We start from the raw sequence: 20,270 nt of genomic DNA, 5'->3' as shown, positions 1-20,270 counted from the left end.
GGACTAAAGAGGAAACAGGGAAGTTCTCTTTTATTATGTGCTTTACCAACCAGGTTTTAGCCCATTCAGAGATACAGAGTTGAATTCCTGCTCACGGAGAGAGCTGTGGGGGTATCCATGAGTTTTGTTGGTCAAGCTCGGTAAGAAAGACTTCACTTTTCTATGGGATCTTTTATTTTAAAGATAACTCTGCAAAAATGATTTAATCAACCAGACAGAAACCAGTTTGATGTACAGACAAACTATGTTTGATAATTGGTTTCAGTCCTTTACTTTTTATATCTAATCACATTGTAGATTATAGGCAATGAAACTGAACCAGCTTAAAATCATTTAAGTCTGATAAACAAAGTCAGATATCAGCCAACAACACAACATTTATTGAGAAATACTGTGGCACAAAAAGCAATCCAGGAATCGCTCCACAAAACAAGAATAAATGTTTTACACCCTTTCAAGAAGTCAGCATTAATCATAAACAATTATATACAACAATGTCACGAAGAATTATAATTATTCTTTAAATCTCAGTCCTCTGTGGGTGAAGGGACACCTCACTTGCATGGCAGCTTCTGAATGAGAAACAAACATTGTAATATCGATCAGTAGACATGCACACTCTGCTGCATACAATTCTAAATGTGCATCTTATGTGCATCTTAATAAGGATCTTTGAGGCGTTACGGTTTTTACTGACAGTACTGTTAATTCATTAAAAAGTTCAGAACAAAGAGGACAAAACATTCATTTGTTCCGGCAACTGATGCCAGAAATGATCATCAGTTTTTGTATTTATTATATAAACAATAAAATATATTTGTATGTAGCTCAACTCCTTTACTGCGTAAGACTGATGATTTGTTGGCGTCAACCTGTGTTTACTGATTTCAAAATGTAGAGATGTAGGGATTCACTGATACATTGTAATATGGGCACAATAAATGTTATTAAAAAGTTAGGCTCCGTCACATTCTGCGCTCATAAAACAAGCTTTTAGAGGCTGAAATGCTCTTAAGTACTCTCTAAAGAACTAGATTTTATTTTTTTGGGGTGATATAATGGAAATGGCACAAAAGGAGCATTAGACGAACAACAAAGATGCACAAACATTTATAAATTTAGAGCTGACAAAGGAACAACACGGCATGGAGAGGATAATTCATGAGCAAAGTATGTGTTAGTTTGTTGGCTGTCGTGGTGCATTAAGGAGTAGAGCTTTTGGTGCATAAACAGCAGCTTCTGGTTTAAATAGTGTTCTCTGCTAAACATCACAGGCCAAAATGACTCGAAATATGAACCCACGAGATATCATCCTTCACTTAGACAACGTTAATGAGATAAATAAAACAACTTCCGCGGATTTTAATACAGTTTAGCTACTGGCATGCATGGAAAAGGGTGCCTTTATTCCATTTAGTGTTTGCATATATCTACACTTATGAAGATAGTCTAATGTATTATCATTAAAATAACAGTACGAGTAAAAGCCATGGTGGAAATGTTAAATGGTGGACATCTTTAACCTTCAATATTTACTCTAAAAGCAAAGGAAGAACAGAAGTATCAACAGAATCCAAACTGGTGTTGTAGAGTCAAGGACTTGTTTACAAGTAGAATCGTGTATAACAGCAATTTCTTTAGTCAATCGAGGGTCAGTCCTCTGTGCACAAAGTGCTTCCCCCGAATAGTTTTCAACACAACACATATGTACTTTCCATTTTAAGTTAGGAGGCAGAGAAATGCCACCAATGTGTTTCATAAATCAGGACAAATATAAAGTTACAGAGGTCAATGCACACACCGAAATAGGTTTCTCCAAATGGTGCTTATTGAACCTCTAATGGAAACGTTAAGTGGTTCTTTGCCGTTATTGTCAGATCATCATGAAAATATGACTGTACAAATAAAAACTTTTAAATCAGGGAAGTGTTACACAGGCCATTGCACAAACCATGCAAGGTGAGTTTGACAGAACTGAATAACTTCGTTTTTATTTAAAAGTTGATCAATGTCAAATTCAGAGCATATGATTGAGGGATTGCCTCCCCACGGCTCTCAACATGGCAACAGATGAGACGGCGGCTAGCAGCTAATGACGCTAACGGTGCAAACAACGGCAACGTCATTAGCTGCTAGCCGCCACAGAGCTACAATATTAACCGAATTCAGCAATTAGTGTATTTCACAACTTTTAGGACCTAATGATTTAAATAAGAAGTTTTCGTACAGTTGATTTACCTAAAAAAAATGTACCATTTGACTGAGCACTTTAAAGAGTCCTTGTGGTTGGTTCCAAATTTAAGCAAATATTACTACTCACCTGGAAAACAGTCTGTAAAAGTGGATCTTGGAAGTTCTCGGAGAAATAAAAATTCAAACATTTGCAAAACCTTGACAACTGCTGGCAACTTTTGTGACACAATCAAAAGCTCTAAAAGAGAATAGTCCTTTGTGCAAATAGTTTTGTCAACTATTGGTAAATCCTAACGGAACCAATTTTGATCTGACAAATTGATGTTTTGAGAAAATAACGTTGGAATAAAACCTGATTTGACGTTCCCTTGGTTTCTTCTCTTTACAAATCAGACTTTAATTTCAGTTTTCATACTATTTGGACCACTAGAAAAGTAGGAGGTGTAGGCAGCAATGCAGTGGTCTTGAACCAGGCTGAGTTAGTATCATTCCAAAAACAGCTGGAGGATCAATGACAAACGCTGAGGCCGCTCATTAGTTTTGAGTTTAGTTTAGTCAAAATTTCAAACAAACATTTTTAATCACTTCAGCAATGTCGTTAAGTGACACCAGACACTTTTGGTCAGTATCTGCAGACACATCACAAGTATGACGCATGACGACATGACCATGCAGGTGATCACCTTTAAAATTGAATTTCTCCTAACCATCCAGCTGGCTCACCCTCTTCATAAAAGGCTTCAGCTGAACAAGAGGAAAAGAGAAAGATGAGAACATACAGACACTAATAACGTCTGAAAGCACTAAAATAGGAAATATTTATGAAAACAAAGTAAAATACTGACATTCATTCGAAGACGATGTATGTTGGCACCATTACACATGCTGTGTTGACTGTTGTCTTACAGATGTATAAAGTAAATGTTACACAAGTCCAGTCAGTGTGTGTGAGAACAGTTATTTGGTATTTTATAACTGTCAACCAGCTCATAGTACATGCAGCAGATTCAATAAATCAACATGAAACATTATGTAGCCGACAACAAAACAAACTTCATATCCAGCACATCATGCTGTAGCTGTGTAGCTTCCAGTCAAAGAGGCAACAACATGCTTTATAATTTCGGCAAGCACATTCAGACGCATCACAACATGCTCACCAACTTCTATAGTCTACAGTAAATCAGAACAATAATTCTTAAATCAATCATTTAAAACATAATTGTCTGTATTGTTATACAGAGTGAGGTTATAAAAAAATGAAGGGGTGGAGTTTATCATTTTGTTTTCATAGTTTTTCTGAAAGTCAACAGTAGATGGCAGCAAAGTAAAAACTAAATACTGAGAGAGAAACTCACCAGACAGACGTTATCCATTCAAGAATCAATAGAAACTGCTCATGAAAGTAAACCGAATGGTAAGAGTTAAAAAAAAGAATGAGCAAATTGTTGACATGTGCGTAAAACACATACACACAAAAGAGAAAAAAAAGATATGTCTAGAATACATATGCATAGTCAAAAGAAAACCTGTCTGGTGGTCAGCGTTAACATGAGAGCTGGCTTTTTAATGTGACAGTTTACTGCTGCGCCAATGAGGCAGATCCCAAAGATAAAGTGCATCAAGTTAGTCAGTCATAACCTGAGTTCAGCAATGTTAACCGCAGGGTCAATTTTCCAAGACAGGTTGTAAAAAGTTCTACAGCACAGATGATATCAGCAGTATCAAGTGCACCGACTTTGGCCTGTTTTGTTTTCATTCCAACTACCTTAAATCTATTTGTTTACCTTATTCTAAGTGTGCAAATCATGTACAGTTTCCACATCAAACCCACAGCAAAAATAATTGGTGCAGCTTTCATTAACCCCTGTGGTAATTTGCAAAAAAGTTGCACGAGCAACCTACAGTGTCTCTTCTTTGACTGATGCACGAGTACATCCGAGACACTGAGAGCAGTATCATCAAAAACAAAGGAAAGTAAAACAATACAAAAGGTGCTTGTGCACGGCTACAAATGGTATTATGACAAGAACTCTCCTGCTAATGTGCACCCCAGCTACATGTTTATTGGCATTTGCAGTCAAATATTAACAGCTGGAGTCTGCTGAGTGTCTAGAGGAGCCTGTGCTCTATATGCTCCTGCAGCCACAGCAGTAGAGCCTGTAGAGAGCTGGGCCCATCAGGCACAGCCTCCGAGTACATCTGCAGCAGTACCTCTTGTAGAACAAGCAGCAGGGGCAAGCTCATACTCAGTAGCTCGTACAGGAACGCATAGTCTTGGGCATTGTCCCTCAGGTGGCCGGTGAGGGCCTGTGCTGTACTACGCACACGACGGGACAGATACCCGGGGGCGTTACACACAGCACGAATCACACGCAGGGGCCGGCTCAGGTGTTTCCTCACGAACGAGCTGCAGATACCTGCTGAGGATCGACTCTCCGGGTCTGCTGTGCTGCTGGACTCCGAGCTCTGTCCATCATCAACACACTGAGCTCCAGCTCCAGAAAGATCCTAAAGACAGACGACAGAGGAGTTCAATATGTCACAGTAAATATTGCTAGAATAAGATGGATACTTTTAGAAATGCAAAGTACTCACTGAGCGCAGAGAAAAAGCCCTCTGTAGGTTTGTCCCATTGTTGCGTTGATCAAAGTGAAGTTTGCAGTACAATTTTCCTGTAAGATTACAGCAAAGTGTCAGTACAAAGTAGATTTATTGGTAAAATATGGATTCAGAGAGATGATATGGGATGACACATACCCTGTTCAGAGTCGAAGGCATGTGCTCCCTGTCGCAGGGTAGAGCTGCAGGTGGAACAGCGGAAACATTCCCTGTGGAAGTAGAGCCCCTCAGCACAGACCCTCTCCACCATATAAACACGCCTCTCGCACGAGTGACACTTGTCACCCGACGGGGGGAACGCCCTTCGTACTGAGCCGCCCTGGGAAACAGAGTACAGGCAGAGTGATGAGCACTAGTGTCAAAAAACGTCATTGTGACTAAAGCTTAAACACTGACGTCAATCCTTCAGATAGCATTTACCACTACATAAACCCAGGCAATTAAATATTTAGATCATAAACATAAGATCACCTAAACGGCACATTCATGAAGATGCAATATACAAACTCTCTTTACAATTTGTGTCACAAAAACAAATTCCTCCAAACAGTCCATCAGAAAGCCTTTGTGAATATTGAATATGTTTAATAATCTAGTTTTATTTCTGCACTTTTAACTCTTAACCTGTAGTCTACATACCGGTTTTTTTTTTTTTTGCTAGCAAGTAGACTTTCAGTTTCTTTTTCCAAGTTCAAGATTAAACGTTCATGTTGAATATTTTTTACTGGTCACATAGCTTTTTGCCAGAAACTCTTTGTTGCATTAGTTACACTTTGAGGTGTTGGCATGTGTAGAAACACAGGCGGTGTTACATGCAGGAAGAGTGAGAATGTGACAAGATGAGGAACACACAGCCATTTCAATGAATGCTTTTCTTGTCAGTATCACCTCCTTGTTTTAATATCATCTTGGGGATATTTTGAGTGACAGTTGAGGCGATGGGGAGGTCCATCAGACTCTGTGTCTGGGGTCATTTTCAGGGAGGGAGACTGTTGTCTTCCCCTTAACTGCAGTTATTAAACCGCCCCTAAAGAAGGTTTAGACTCCGCAACGATGAAAAATTAATCGGCCAATGTCAAACCTCCCATTTTTAAGTAAAATAATTGAAAAAGCGGTTTTCCAACAGCTGACCAACTTCTTGACCGTAAATAACTGCTTTGATGTTTTCCAGTCAGGCTTTCGACAGCACCACAGCACTGAAACAGCTCTTGTTAAGGTTTTCAACGACATCCACTTAAACATAGACAATGGCAGAAGTTCAGTCTTAGTGTTACTGGATCTCAGTGCTGTATTCGACCCGGTCGACCATGCCATACTCCTAGAAAGACTAAACATCTGGGTGGGACTCTCTGGCACAGCACTTAACTGGTTTGAATCCTACTTGAAGGACCGAGAATACTTTGTGTCTGTAGCTGATTACACATCAGAGCTGACTAAAATGACATGTGGTGTTCCCCAAGATTCAAATCTACATAACGATGTCACCAGGGGACTATAATCCCATACAAGGGATGGGTAACTGCATTGAACAAATCAACAACTGGATGTGCCAGAATTTTCTTCAATTAAACAAAGATAAAACAGAAGTAATTGTTTTTGGTACCAATGACGAACAATTGAAAATCACCGCTCAGCTTCAGTCACTGATGTTAAAACCCACAAACCAAGCCAGAAATCTCGGTGTAGTTATGGATTCAGACCTCAACCTGAACAGCCATATCAAGACAATTACAAAATCAGCCTACTATCACCTGAAGAATATATCAAGGATGAGAGGACTTATGTCTCAACAGGATTTGGAAAAACTTGTCCACGCATTTATCTTCAGCAGACTGGACTACTGTAACGGTGTGTTTACAGGTCTCTGTAAAAAGTCTGTCAGAACGCTGCAGCTGATTCAGAACGCTGCAGCTCGAGTCCTCACTAAGACCAGGAGGGTGGATCACATCACCCCAGTTCTGAGGTCTTTGCACTGGCTTCCTGTCCAACAAAGAATTGACTTTAAAATCCTGCTGTTGGTTTACAAAGCACTGAATGGTTTAGGGCCAAAATACATCTCTGATCTGCTGCTACCTTATGAACCATCCCGACCCCTCAGGTCGTCTGGGACCGGTCTACTTTCTGTTCCCAGAGTCAGAACTAAACATGGAGAAGCAGCATTCAGTTTTTCTGCTCCACATATATGGAACAAAGTCCCAGAAAGCTGCAGGTCTGCTGAGACCCTCAGCTCATTTAAATCAAGATTGAAGACCTTTCTGTTTGCTGCTGCCTTTAATTGAACCACATTCAATTAATATATTAATCAATTTCCTGCATTTCTGCATTTTACTGCTGCATTTTATTTCTTACACTGTTTTTTAATTGTTTTTAAATATCCTTTTATTTTGCCTTATGTTTTGATGCTTTTAATGGTTTTATGTGAAGCACTTTGAATTACCTTGTTGTTGAAATGTGCTATACAAATAAACTTGCCTTGCCTTCCCTTAAGGGGAAGACAACAGCCCCCTCCCTGAAAATGACCCCAGACACAGACTTTAAGGCTTAAAGTCTACAGCCTCAGACTCATTTGCAACTGCTCACTAATCCTAACACTGGGTATCAGGAGTTGTTCTTTTATATTAAATTATAACATCTGGCTGTTGAGTTAGAGCAGGCTGTTTGGGTCGGGTGGAGCCGAGGAACACACAAAGTGCCACCACAAGAACGCACGCTTCTCTTCTGTGAGGACTGCTGGTAATTAAAAGCACACGGGGCAGAAACAGCAGTTAAAAGCAAATCTGTCATGCAAAGCAGCAGTCCTAACGCATAAATATGGCCATTATAATTAAGAAAGTACATAACAATGTAAATCTTGGGCTTTGATGCTTGTTTTTTAATAAGCTGTTTTAGAACGGGCCCTCTGCTCGCTGCCTTTAGGATGACCACGATATGTTGAGCCTTCAGAGCTGAAACAAATATTACATCATGCACACGACCTCTTTTTGCCAGATTATTAGGTACACCGAGATAAAACTAAGCTAGTCTAATACTACAAGAGATTTAACTTCATCAAGATGTTAAGTGTTCAGCGTTTTAGAGAGCTGTTCTTTCAACTTTATGGGAACATTCGAGAACGACATGTGCTTTAGCAAACTTGTTCGCACACAGTTGCTTATTTACATGTCCAGTAGTGATGGAAAACCATCATCATTCACTTTGAGTCATGTTTGTGGTCACCTGATGAATGTAAGTCAAATATCCCCGTTCTTTTAGCTCGCTTTTTGGTCTCCAGCAACTCCTCTACTATGTTCATCAGCTAATTGCCATCAGTGTTGCCATCTTATACAAAATAAAGGACGAGGGAGAAAATTGGCTGCATGCGTCACTGGTGATGCCAAACATGACATGTTTGCACATGCAAATAAACACACACACACACACACACACACACACACACACACTGTGAAGGGCAGATAGTGCAAAAGACAAGGCCAGGGTGGCGTCACACACCAAGCTTGAGATAGTCACCTTGAGTTCAGCAGAGCTGTCTGATGAGAACAACCCACTAAGGTGAACAGCTTTTTCCTTTATACTCTTTGAGTGAAACTCTCTAGCCTGTTGTGTCTGAGCTTTCTTCTGCAGGATGACACAGGATAAAAAGAAAAGCCATGAGTCTGGCCTCAGTACAGTGAGACACATTCTCCCACTAACAAATGGAGCTTTCTGTGCGTCGACATAATTAGGCAGACTAATAACCATTTGATACGCAGTGCACGGTTAAATGATGAAAGACCTTTCTGTTCCGCTTTCCCAATAAGAAGCAGGATTTGACAGCTAAGTGTGTAGACGAGTATGTTGGGACGAGAACAATAGCGTCGGTGTGTGGAAAGAAAGCCGCCTTATTACGTTAATTTCACACCCCACTTGATGTGGTTACTCATGCTGTACTGGAGCAGAAAACCCAGACAGCCACAAAGACTTGGCACAGAAATCAGAGACAAGTACGTCAGTTAAGCCAAAAAAAATATAGACATTAATAAATGCCATAGTGAAGTATGGAGTCGTCAAGGCCAAAATACAAAGCACATCAATTAAAAGGATAATCATGAAATGTAAGATCATTTGAAAAGCTTTATGAACAAAGTTGGATTATCTACACACCGACAATACAGGGGTGGACAAAATTCCCCTTTTTCACTTTGTTGGAGTTAAAGGATCAATACTCTCATGTCAGCACGTATAGTATGGAGCCGGAGCCAGAGAGAGATTAGACTAGATGAACACAGACGACACAGACTAATCACCTCCTGGCTCCTGCTCTGTACTGAACACACAGACAGCAGAATCTTATCATCCAACTCTCGGCAAGAAAGTGTATAAGCAAATTTCCCAAAAATGCCAAACTATTCCTTTAATTATAATTACAAACACTGTTAGCCTACATACAGTATATGCCAGTTAGCAGCTTTTTGTCAGCTATAAAAGAAGCATAACAACAAAGAAAGGTGAAACATTTTACAGAGCAAAGACAGAGGATTCGTGTGGAAATTGCAGGTGCATCTGTCAAGAAAACTGTTTCAATCTGTAAGAATACAAAGTCGTCCCATAAACGACCATGTAAAAACACAGACAAGCTGCAATGACAAAGAGGAGCAGTGGTCACAAAAATAACCCTTTTTATGGCATGTTTTTCCAATAGTGAATTAGTAGAAATTGATTTTGATTGTTTTTATTATTTTAAGAAGATCCAGGTGAAACTGGATGAGATGCTTCAATATTTCACACATCACCACTGTTCTCAACAAAAACTAAAAAAAAAAAAACTCACCAATTGATTTGATAAGGAAAGCTATTTTGCAGATATAAGCCAAGACAGGCAGCTTTTTGGCAAATCTGAATAATCAAAATAGCTTATTGGCAGACCTGTAAGCCAGTGCCTGCAGCCCGGTCCTGGCCGACCTGTTCCACAGACTCTGACTGGCCAGTAATCCGCCTATGTGCCCGTCTCAGCTCTTGGCCAGGTCTGTAGGCCTGCTCTTGCCATTTTCGTCAGGCTGGATAATTAAGGGGCTGCCTTCACCCTCTGCCTACACATTACACAAGCCTAAATGTATAATCAGGGTATGATATACAATCAACATTCACTCGGGGGCATTTTTGGGGATCAGGTCATGCAACAATCACAAGGGTTTGAAACGAGAACAGAGAAGAAGTTAAATATATGAAGGAGGAGATAGTTGATAGACAGATAGTGATCACCTCAGAGACGTGTTCGTCCACCTCCCTGAGGCGTTGCAGCACTCTTGACATGAAATGGATTGCTGAGTGGCAGGAGGGAGAAGAAGCAGGGGGGTCTGCACTCTCCGGCTGAGGCTGGGGCTTCGTCTCAGCGTGCGTCCGATCGACATGTCTGAGCTTCACTACTGAAAATGGGTGCAGGGACTCAGGCTGGAGCTGAGGTTTGGGCAGAGTCTTTGGAGGCAGGCGCACTAAGTGATCTGCTGCTTTTCTGATACTGACCTCAAACTGAAAGGGATAATATACAGTAGTGCACATGTGAGCTGTGGTTTAGCTCCTCATCAAGCAACCAAACTGACATGAATTTACTTAGAGGCTGTTGAACCACACAGGTGGTTTTGTTTTAGCCCATTAACTACAAATCATCAAAGAGCTTTACAATGCTGCTTTTTTAGGTGTTAGTCATGCCAGCACAGCATTAACACTTTATTCTGTCTGCTTCATGTTTTGCCAGAGTTATGTATCATCAAATAGTCATCAAGCAGGTTGTTTTTAAAACTTCCTTTTAAGGAAAGTCAAGAACTGAAGGGGCAGTCTGACATCTGAGACCTTGGAGTCTACAACCAACAGCTACATTTAACTCAGATTGAATGTGAATTCTTTTGAGTTTTAAAAAAGTTACTTTGTACTGCTGTCCAAATATTAGCCCGAACTTTATTTCCAAAAGAGGTAGTTTGTATTGTTGACTGGATTAAGTACACATATAACTGTGTATTTATTTGAGTTTTCATTCTTATTTAGTTTCTGGTGTGAAATGAGGGTCCAAGTCAGTCGAGACTACAGAATGTAAAAACACCAGTAAGGTTGTTTACAGGAGAAACGGAAACTCCTAATTTAGGTAAATTATATAATTTCAGCTGTTTATGTGTACAGTACACACACTGTATATAGTATAGTGTGTACACATAAACATGATACACATGTGTGTGTGTGTGTGTGTGTGCATGCACGCATGTGTGTATGTTTGATTGACTTTTCTCATTTACTTGAAGCTTTACAGACTGTCACTAGTTTTAAAGACTGTCCTGATGCCTTTGATTACAGTTTGTACAGTTTGTGTGTCTAAACTGCCGTCTAGCAGCTCCAGACTACCTGCATCTCAGGAGGAGGTTTAGGTGGGATCGGAGGCCTGAGTTTAATGTGCAGACCCTCAGCCAGGTCAAGAGTTTGAAGCGGGGAGGACTCCTCACAGTCTGACTGAGATTTTGCAGAAAGGTTAGGAAGACCGTTAATAAAAAAGGCACAGAAATAGAAAAGGCTGAAAAGAATGAATGCTGGAAAAAACTGACAAGACTTTGTAGAATTAGCAAAAGGAAAGTTGTCAGATTAAAACTGCAGACTGCTGTGAGAGCTCCAGCTCACAACAAGTTTAAAACATATTCATGATCCATGAAAAAGGCAAATAGCCCTTTTTAACTATATTCATGGAGAAAAGACGTACAAAGTATTTTGTCTGTCAATAAATAAAAACATATATATAGTATATTCACACATATGAACTTAATTACAGGACAACAATGAAAACCATAACACAATAAATAAACATATTTTTTAATCTATGGAGCTAAAACACAGTTGTGTATTCGTACCTGTTTTCTCCGGACGGTGTGGTTTTGTGTGCTTTCAAACTTGGCCAGCAACTGAGTAGCCATTGAGCGCACTTTGTTTTCCTTGGGCACTCGGTCCTCTTGCACTGCGGAGCCATTACTCGACAGATTGGTGGCCTGACGAGAGTCGGGACAACAGACAAGATCCTACATCAAGATCAACTGAATTTTCTTCTACAGGTTAATTACAAGGAGGAAGTTAAACAACAAACCTCCTCCAGATAACTGCAGAATTTCCGCCTCCTTTTGTAAATGGGATCTGTACCGTCAGACTGCTTTTCATCCTGTAAAGCACAAGGAAAGACTGAATATCCAATGGTCAAAGGAAGGAGCTTCAAGCCAAAAACGACTGGGACATATTGTCCTTTAAAATGCATCTAACAATGGCAATGACTATGTATATAGAAAGAGTCCCATATGAACTGGAAATAAAAGTATTGTCAGAGAGAATCAACTTTTTGTATTTCGTACATCAGATCGAAACATTCCAGTGTGGAGTTACCTTCGGTACCCGTTTCCTGGGCAGAGCCAGGTTGAGCACATTATTGTTACTTCTCACTTCCTTAGATGGATAATCTTCATTGTTTTCATCCACTCCTCTGGAACCTGCAGTAAAACACGTGGCTGCATTAGAGTTTTCACACTTTCCACAGATTACAGCCATAAATGTCAGATCATTTCAATGAACAATGGCCATGTAGATTAGGAAAGTCATGCAAGTGGTCTGGAAAAAAAGAGAGTTACTGCATTAGTGAAGAGCAAAGTTCCACCACCAAAAAAAACAAAAAAAAAACAAAACATAGGCCCTGATCACACAGAGACGCATCGCTACAGGCGCGGCCACTTCAAAGCTCATTGAATCGCTCAGCTGTATGTCAGAGAAAGGTGAATGGCTGGCCGACGTTAAATAGAACAACAAAGTATACTGTAGGTAAGCATTAAATATCCTTTCAGTAGAGACAGGCAGCTGTTTTAATGTTGTCAAGACTCCCAGACTACAGAAGTCCACAGCTCTGGTACAGACACGCATTCCTCTCATACCATACCATACTTGACTAATAGGACTGCACAACACACACATTTTTGGAATTTGATACATTCTCTCTCACTGGAATTTTGGTTTTCTAAACATTTTAATCATAGAATACATTGACGAAGATGAAGACCAGAAATAGAGAAGATAAGACAACTACAGAGTTGATTACAATGCAGTAGAGTAGAGCAGACTACCTGAGGCAGGTAGGGGTGTGCCACGCAACAGCTCGTAGAACTTGGACAGGTAGGTCATCATCCTGGTCTTATCCAACTCATGATCAGGACTCAGCTCCTTCACAGATGTGAATGATCCGATCCCAAATTCACGCTCACTGATGTCAAAAGCCAGCTGGAGGTTTGCAGGGTGGTCTTCCTCGTTTAATGAGTCAAAATCTCTGATGGAAAAAGACAGGAATGGTGGCTCGAGTAAGAGGAAGGTCATAAAAACAGATTCTGAGTGCATTCTGTATTTCATAGTTACTGTTTCAGCCACAGTCGGGTTTACATTTTGATTGTGAAACCATTTACCGCCGTCTATTTCTGGTTTGCATTTCCACTGATCATTCTGCCATGCATACATAATGATATTTCTTTAATTCGATTTTCGTTTAAACATATGTTCACTTCTTATTGTTTCTAAAATGCAGACGTTCCAGTATCATGACCAGCAGACTTGCCCTGAATAATGAGGCAGGAATGCAACAGTGAGGTTTGAAGGGCTGAGATTCTTTAAAGGATTATTTCTTGACTTCCATTTCATGTAGGCGTCAGGTGACTGATGTTGGGCAGAGTGTAAGATAATATGCACACTGATATGAAAAGAGTTGAGGTAAGCACAATGGAATGACTTTATACTGAAACTTAACTGACTCAATCTATTTTAAGCCTTGCAGAAGAACTTGTTTCTCATATTGCAGGAGAAAATGGCTGCAAATTACTCGGCAGAAAAAAACCCAGCTCTGACGTCTTTACCTACACCGACGGTGTGCAGACGCCATCAGAGATAATGTAAAGAGGGGGCAGTAACCTAGCAGCAGCACACACAGGCGTTGGTGTTATTCTGTAAGTACAGAGGCTTGCTCTTTCTCCCTCTTTCTTTTCTACGAACCTGCTCAACTCTCTGCAGCCTGCTCTGCTGACAGGCATGCATATGGAGGAGGGAAGGGGAAAAATGCCTGTAGTTCCTGGAAACTCACAGGACCACATGAAATTGTAGTGGCATGTGGCGAGGTATGAAGGCAATAATTAAAGAGTGAGAGGATATAATTTGATCTGTAAATGTACTAATCTACAGTTGCATTGGCTAACTCCATGCCGTGCAAGGCAGTCTAGCTCTAAAAAGTGGAAACTAATACACGGTTTCTGTTTTTTTCGGGAAGATTTTGTCCCAAAAGTTGGTGCTAAAGTACACCAAGTCCCACATGAGTTGTTTTTCTCCATGGCTCCAGATAAACAGATAGAAAGGACCATTATTTAGAATGAAAGACTAATCAATATTTTTGAAGGATCCACAAGGTAATGAAAAAGGGACTGAAATAACCAGTATTTATTTCAGTTTAGTTGGTAATCTCACTTCCAAAACAGCCTTGGTAAAAACGTGTGAAATGTACACAGATGCCCTCTAAAAACTCCTCTGTTTGCACTCTGTACTACCAGCTAGGTTTACGTAAAACACAGCCAAGTATGAAGTCTTCTTCACATCTTTCAGCACTTTACACATGGTTCAGTGTTTTAGTTATGAGGAGGTAGAGAACACACATTGACAAAAGAGTCGCTCTCATGCCGAGCATAGTTACCACACCCATAAGAAATAAATTCCTCACAACTAGACGTTATGTAAAAACAACACATTTGTCAATGTGAATGTATGTCTGGGTTGAACACTGTAAAGAGATAAGATGATGTTAACAGGTTTTAGATGGAAAGATGCAGCGCTGCAGGCTGGTAGTGATTTAATTTGACGTGTGTTACATACATCAGCTGGGGTTTGAACCTGTGGATGAGGGCGCAGAGAGCGATACCGCTTTTCCAAGAAGACGTCAAGTCTGTTATCGTCACATTCCTGTAGCCCTCGGTCTGTTTCTGGCACCAGGTAAGCAGCCTAGCCGGTCTGATCTCTGACTCTACAACAGAAACATGGCTCGTTAGACAAAAAAACACTGCAGTTCTTTCTCAAATAACTTCTGACATTCATTTATGCTGTGTTAGAAAATCTAGACCCTCAGAGAGGCTGAAGAGGATACGATGCCACAAGCATGGACCAACACATGGCGTGCCAGTAAATAAGATCATGACAGATGTGGTGCTGAGGTATGCACACACCTTTGTCATTTCTGTCTGGACATGTACTTCCTCGCAGCCTTTGATGACTCGAGAGTTACTTCAGTTGAACAGCTTAGTTCAGCATATAGAGCTTCTGTGTTACTGTTAGTAAGTATATTTTTTTAAATACAAACACAGGGTCCTTTTCAACATCCCTGTTTGAAAAGGACCCTGTGTTTGACCCTTGCTCTTCAAAAACTTGAAGAGCAAGATAACTGTGTTGGACACCCGGCGGCTCTTCTTTAAAAGCTTTCTCTGTTGATCATATGAGGATCCCTCCAAAGTAACAGAAGAGTGGAAACCCTAATCAATCAGTCAGATTCTACTTAATAATATAAAGAAAGGTCAGCAAATCTGTGCTTTGAACTACAGATCCCGTCTAGTGAGATCTACCTCGTCTGCAGAGATTGACAGGCCGCCGTATGGTAGCAGCACGCTCCAGAGAGCAGGAATTCAGCTCTTTGCTGATGAACAAGTGACGCACCTGAAACAGGAAGGGAAAGGAAAACGATTACAAACAAGATATTCAAGACATTGTGTATATGTGATAAAAATGGATGGATAGATGTTAGGAAGAGTGCTATATTGCCACAGTGAGTACTCCCTCTCACCTGGTGTGGCCTGACACAAGAGGAGTTGAGGTTGGGGTATCGAGTCCCAGGGTCTATGGTGTACTGATCAAAGTTTTTGGCAATGTTTTCAGTTGTTGTCTGTGGAAGTAGCCTGTAAATACTCTCCCTATAGAAACACAAAGAAACATAGTGCAAGATGCATGGTGTTATTTCCAACGGTATCGGATGACGTAAACATGCAAACACACACTTTTATATTTCTAGACATAAAATGTGTGTGTACCTCTCTGCCAGCACTTCCAGAGCTGTCCGACCCTGAGCCCAGCGGTTTACCATCCAGGCTGTGTCAAAGGCAGCCAGGAAGCCTCTGGCGCAACCCGTGCCCATGGGCCAGAAGGGCTGCACAGGAACACAAAGCATGTGTATGATTATAATTGTGTGTCAGCGTACGAGAGGAGACAAAACAACATCAACATACGTTAAAGCAACTAAATTATTATTGCAAATATTGTGATCAGACTGAAAATCAATTAGCAGCGCTAAATATTGTTAGGGATCATATGCTAATATGATTTTGCTTAAGTGCAAAATGGAGAGACGTTTGTTTTTGTGAAGGCGTAACACCCACCCAGCCGTAGCCATGTTGAGAGGCGTTCGGATGTTCTGTATATGCTCTGAATTCAGAGTTTAGCACATTTAACATTTTTCTGAGAATGGTGCTTGTCACTGTGCGCTTCAGGACCACCACAATTATCCAAGTGCTCAGCTGAGTGCATACTGGCAACATCATCATCAAGAATGAGTTATTATACAAAGAGGTGGAGAAGCCCACAGACTGAAAAAGGAACATCAACAACAGTTGCCAGCATCGCAAATTCTCACAGACTTTTAACTCGACAGCATCTACAGCAAAACATGTTTTTGTGGAACAGCTTTTTTTCCCTAGGCAGTCAAGCTCCTCAACATTGTGCTAGATTCTTACACTCACCTGAACTGAACTCACACTGGAAAAAGACAATAAGTGCTTATAATCCGTTTAAAAGAACCCACGCTGCCACGAGGAGAACATGCAAACTCCACACCCCTCTTGCTGTGAGGCGACAGTGCTAGCCACCAAACCACCGTGCAGATTTCTTGAAATAAAATGCTATATTTAGGCCTTTCAAGATAAAAAGACATCTTGAAATAAGCTGGGGAAACTAACTTTGAGCTATGTTTCATTAGGAAGTGTTTTGTGTCATAATAAGCCTGTAATGCCCAAAAGTAGTATTTTTTCATTTAATAACATATTCAAAATGCACTGTCTGACAATATGTTCCTACATCTCACTGAAATGTTAGTTAGCTAATCGTGTCTTATATTAAGTATTGTCAGATATTTTGACGAGTAATTAGACAAATATACTTGGTGGGATTTTGAGTTGTACAGTGCTATTGACATCTTGCCCTTCTTTACCTCTAGCAGACTGTCGCCAACCAGTGCTACCAGCAGCTGGTGTCCAGATCTCTCCCTGACCAGAGCAGCGTTCTCAGAGGCGTACATGCTTGTGAAGTCAAACATTGCTACATCTGGCTGCCCGCAGTGGTTAATGGCAAAATCCAGCGTGGGAAGTTGGTAGTTGGTGCCAAAGTCAGCAGCCTCTCGGGCGTAGCAAAGAAGAGCTTCCTGGTTGACATTTTCACTGCTCAGCAGCATCTGGGTGTCTATGTAATCCTGTTGAACAGAAGCATGACTGTCAGGAGAAGTTCACACCGACTAAGTCTGAACTGACCAAGATTATTTTCTTCATGATCTGTTCCCTTTGAGAGTTTTCTAGTTATGCTAAATTTAAATCATTTTTATTATCTTACACATTTAGACATAGAAAGGGGCTTTTATGAGTACAGATTGTGGACACAATACACTGAAATGAATACAACTAGCCTGGCTGTAGACCACTGAAGTGCGAACCCACATCAACCATTTTGAAGGTTGAAAGCGCTGTAGGGCTGTTGCATTTGATTGCATTATTGATTCGTTGTTATGATGATAAAATTAACAAAATTACGGTTAAAGAAATACGACTGTGAAAAAAGGACACTACGGATCCCTGAACCCATGTTCTGCTTACATTAATGACGACTCCCTTGTCCAGCAGGCTCTGTTTCTTGGCAGTCATGACAAAGTAATGCGTGTTGTCCTTGTAGTACACAATGTTCTCCAGATCGATACCTGCAACAAATGACAGTTTGAGAATCACCGAAAAAACTTTAAAAGCACAAAAGGGGGATTAAATTGTTATAAAGGAAACCCATCAGAATCTAATTCATATTCATGGGCGCTAACGCCACAGTGAGGCAGTTTGACTGAGCTCCTCTCCCACCTGTCTCCTCTTTAAGGTCGAGAAAGAACTTCTGGTTGAAGATGAAGGCCACACCGCTGATCTCTTCTACTTTGGCTTCTGCAGTGGTGTTCCTGTTGATGAAGTTGGCTGTGATGGCTATCGCCAGTTTCCCCCTGAACTCCTTCCTTTTGAAGCCTGGGAGAGAGAAAGACAAAGTCAGATAAAAAATGAAACAGGAAACACAAAAAAAAGGGGGCCAAGCAAACGAGTCCAATCTGCTTGTCTGTCAAAACCAAAAGAAATCTAGCCTTAAACCAAAATTACAAGGCAGTTATTTCTGGATAAGAGGCAGCTGAAGGTAAGCCTTTATATAGCCAAGGGAACAAAAGCCATGGATTGTAAGAAGCACCAGGAATTAAATCCATTCATCAAAGTTAAAAGGCTTTTGCTCAATTAACCACAACACTCTTTCATTTTGTTCAGAGTTTTTAGAAAGAAATTTCATTTTAATCACATCTTCACAAAATAGGATACAATCGATGCTGCGCAATACTGAACCAGGTCAAGAGCTTTTTTGACAACAGTCTATTTTAAATATTGTGAAAGACAATACAGGGTCACAGGAGCAAGATTCAAAGGTTCTTTCAATGTTAACTTTCAATCAAATCAAACAGTAACACCCAGGTTCAACGTTTCACTGCTAGATTTTCAAAATGACATTTTCAAACCAGCAAGAACTCACCAACAACATCACTAATCTAAAGCTGTACGTGCAGTCAGGAAAAGGAAATGGATTGGTCGCTTACTACAAAGTGAGGTATGAGACAGTGAAAGTACTTATTTGGGGCAGAGGTTAAATGGCACAACTCCTACATGATGTCACTGTTTAAAATCTCGGAGGAGCTTTTCCCCTCTCCCTCTCTTCTTTGCAGTGCAGATCTGATTGTATTTAACTCTGTGTTACCGTAGCTAGCCCACAAAGCAGGCTGACTGCAGGGGGAAATCATTTCCCCCAGGCTTCATCATAATTGAAGAATGAGCTAAACAGCTTGTTCTGGCCAAAAATGCCCTTTTTAGGAATAAGCATCTGATGCGAATTGGTTGTTAGATGACAGCATTTTTAGGAGGGAGACCGAAACAGAGGGACAACGAGTCAAAGAGAGTCCAGCGGTATTGCATCAGCTACTTCATGGAGCCCCAAGCTCGCCTCTATTTATGTTCAGAGTTTCATGAATAACCTTTCCCAGTGGGAGAGATAAATGGCTTCAAACAAGTTTGAATTTATAAAAAGGTGATTGTCGTTTATAGCGTCACAACAGAAATAATGCAGCACAAGTTGTTCAAAGTGAGAGTCCAGAAACATTATTCAGTAAACAGAAGGCATGCTGGGTTTTATCAGAGTCAAGTTAACTCTAAAAAAGGCTTTCTTGCGTCAAGTGATGCTTCAGAGATTTTCACAATAATACAAACACATGAACATGGACAGCTGTTAAAATAAAGTCACATGTACTATATATATTTTAAGTGACATTTAACAGCACCAGAAAGTATTAAATAAGCTCCTTGTTTCAACGAAACCAGTGAATTTGAGAGTGACACTCGACTCCAACCCGGTGCTTTGAATGTTTTTGGTGTGAAAATATGCATTCGCCTCAGAGATTCTTACTTCCTTGACCAGACACACGTAACTTTATATCGTACTAAGCGAGCAAAGCCAAGTACATCCTTGAGGCATCTTTACTGTTCACCCCTTTTGTTTGCAGGCGTCTCACCTTCCAGAGTATTCCTGCGTCCGTCAGCCCCCACCACGACGTCAAACTCAAAGTTAGCCACGGGGTGATCAGCAGGTCGGATTGCAGCCCTCCACCCAAGCCCTGAGAGATGGAGACAAAGACAGGGAAGGATTAAGACACATAATATAAATCAGAGGATTATTTCCTTTGTGTTGTAGTTCAACAATCAGCACGAAGAATGTCAACTGATACAAGCTTGGTACTTTTGCTTAAGGACAGTGTCTCAGTCAAGACACATGTCAGCAGAGAGAAATATAATGGCACACTTAAACACTGATGACATTGTGTTGCTACGATGCCGGTGAAATTGAGAAAGATTTTGCTTTTCATGAGATGTATTACAAAGGAATGCTGAATGAAAGCCAACTGGATCCGGCCTGCCACCTTGACTAACAAACAAAACATTGTTTCAGATGTAATATTAGTTGTTTGAAGTGGGGCAGTGTGGGTGGCACAGGAGCGTGTGAGACCGGCACAGTAACGGTTTGGCAGTTTGTTGTGTAGTATCACCATGTGGAAAATGCAT

At 40.6% G+C, this 20,270-nt stretch overlaps 1 protein-coding gene across 9 annotated transcripts in view; it reads right to left on the bottom strand.

Annotated features, from left to right (window-relative positions):
• Positions 1 to 357: 357 nt before the first annotated feature.
• The window catches only part of mical2a (microtubule associated monooxygenase, calponin and LIM domain containing 2a), a 34,869-nt gene continuing 14,956 nt past the window's right edge, over positions 358 to 20,270 (bottom strand). The window contains exons 5-24 of one of the 9 annotated variants that reach the window (XM_079289392.1): positions 19,724 to 19,825; positions 17,991 to 18,146; positions 17,739 to 17,839; positions 17,084 to 17,341; positions 15,912 to 16,027; positions 15,668 to 15,794; positions 15,450 to 15,540; positions 14,710 to 14,857; positions 12,930 to 13,129; positions 12,202 to 12,305; positions 11,912 to 11,983; positions 11,682 to 11,816; positions 11,185 to 11,289; positions 10,054 to 10,320; positions 8,323 to 8,430; positions 4,954 to 5,134; positions 4,792 to 4,868; positions 4,408 to 4,704; positions 2,877 to 2,937; positions 358 to 572 (exon numbers count right to left, since the gene is read on the bottom strand). In XM_079289392.1, the coding sequence (XP_079145518.1) occupies positions 2,896 to 2,937; positions 4,408 to 4,704; positions 4,792 to 4,868; positions 4,954 to 5,134; positions 8,323 to 8,430; positions 10,054 to 10,320; positions 11,185 to 11,289; positions 11,682 to 11,816; positions 11,912 to 11,983; positions 12,202 to 12,305; positions 12,930 to 13,129; positions 14,710 to 14,857; positions 15,450 to 15,540; positions 15,668 to 15,794; positions 15,912 to 16,027; positions 17,084 to 17,341; positions 17,739 to 17,839; positions 17,991 to 18,146; positions 19,724 to 19,825 (2,687 nt within the window). In that variant the 3' untranslated portion in view covers positions 358 to 572; positions 2,877 to 2,895. The other 8 variants (XM_079289393.1, XM_079289395.1, XM_079289396.1 and 5 more) reach the window with 8 other exon arrangements.

Source organism: Melanostigma gelatinosum (genome assembly GCF_949748355.1).
Source record: "Melanostigma gelatinosum genome assembly, chromosome: 2".
NCBI lineage: Eukaryota > Metazoa > Chordata > Actinopteri > Perciformes > Zoarcidae > Melanostigma > Melanostigma gelatinosum.
The sequence above is the reverse complement of the archived record's forward strand: the minus strand, read 5'-3'. Positions and strand labels throughout refer to the sequence as shown.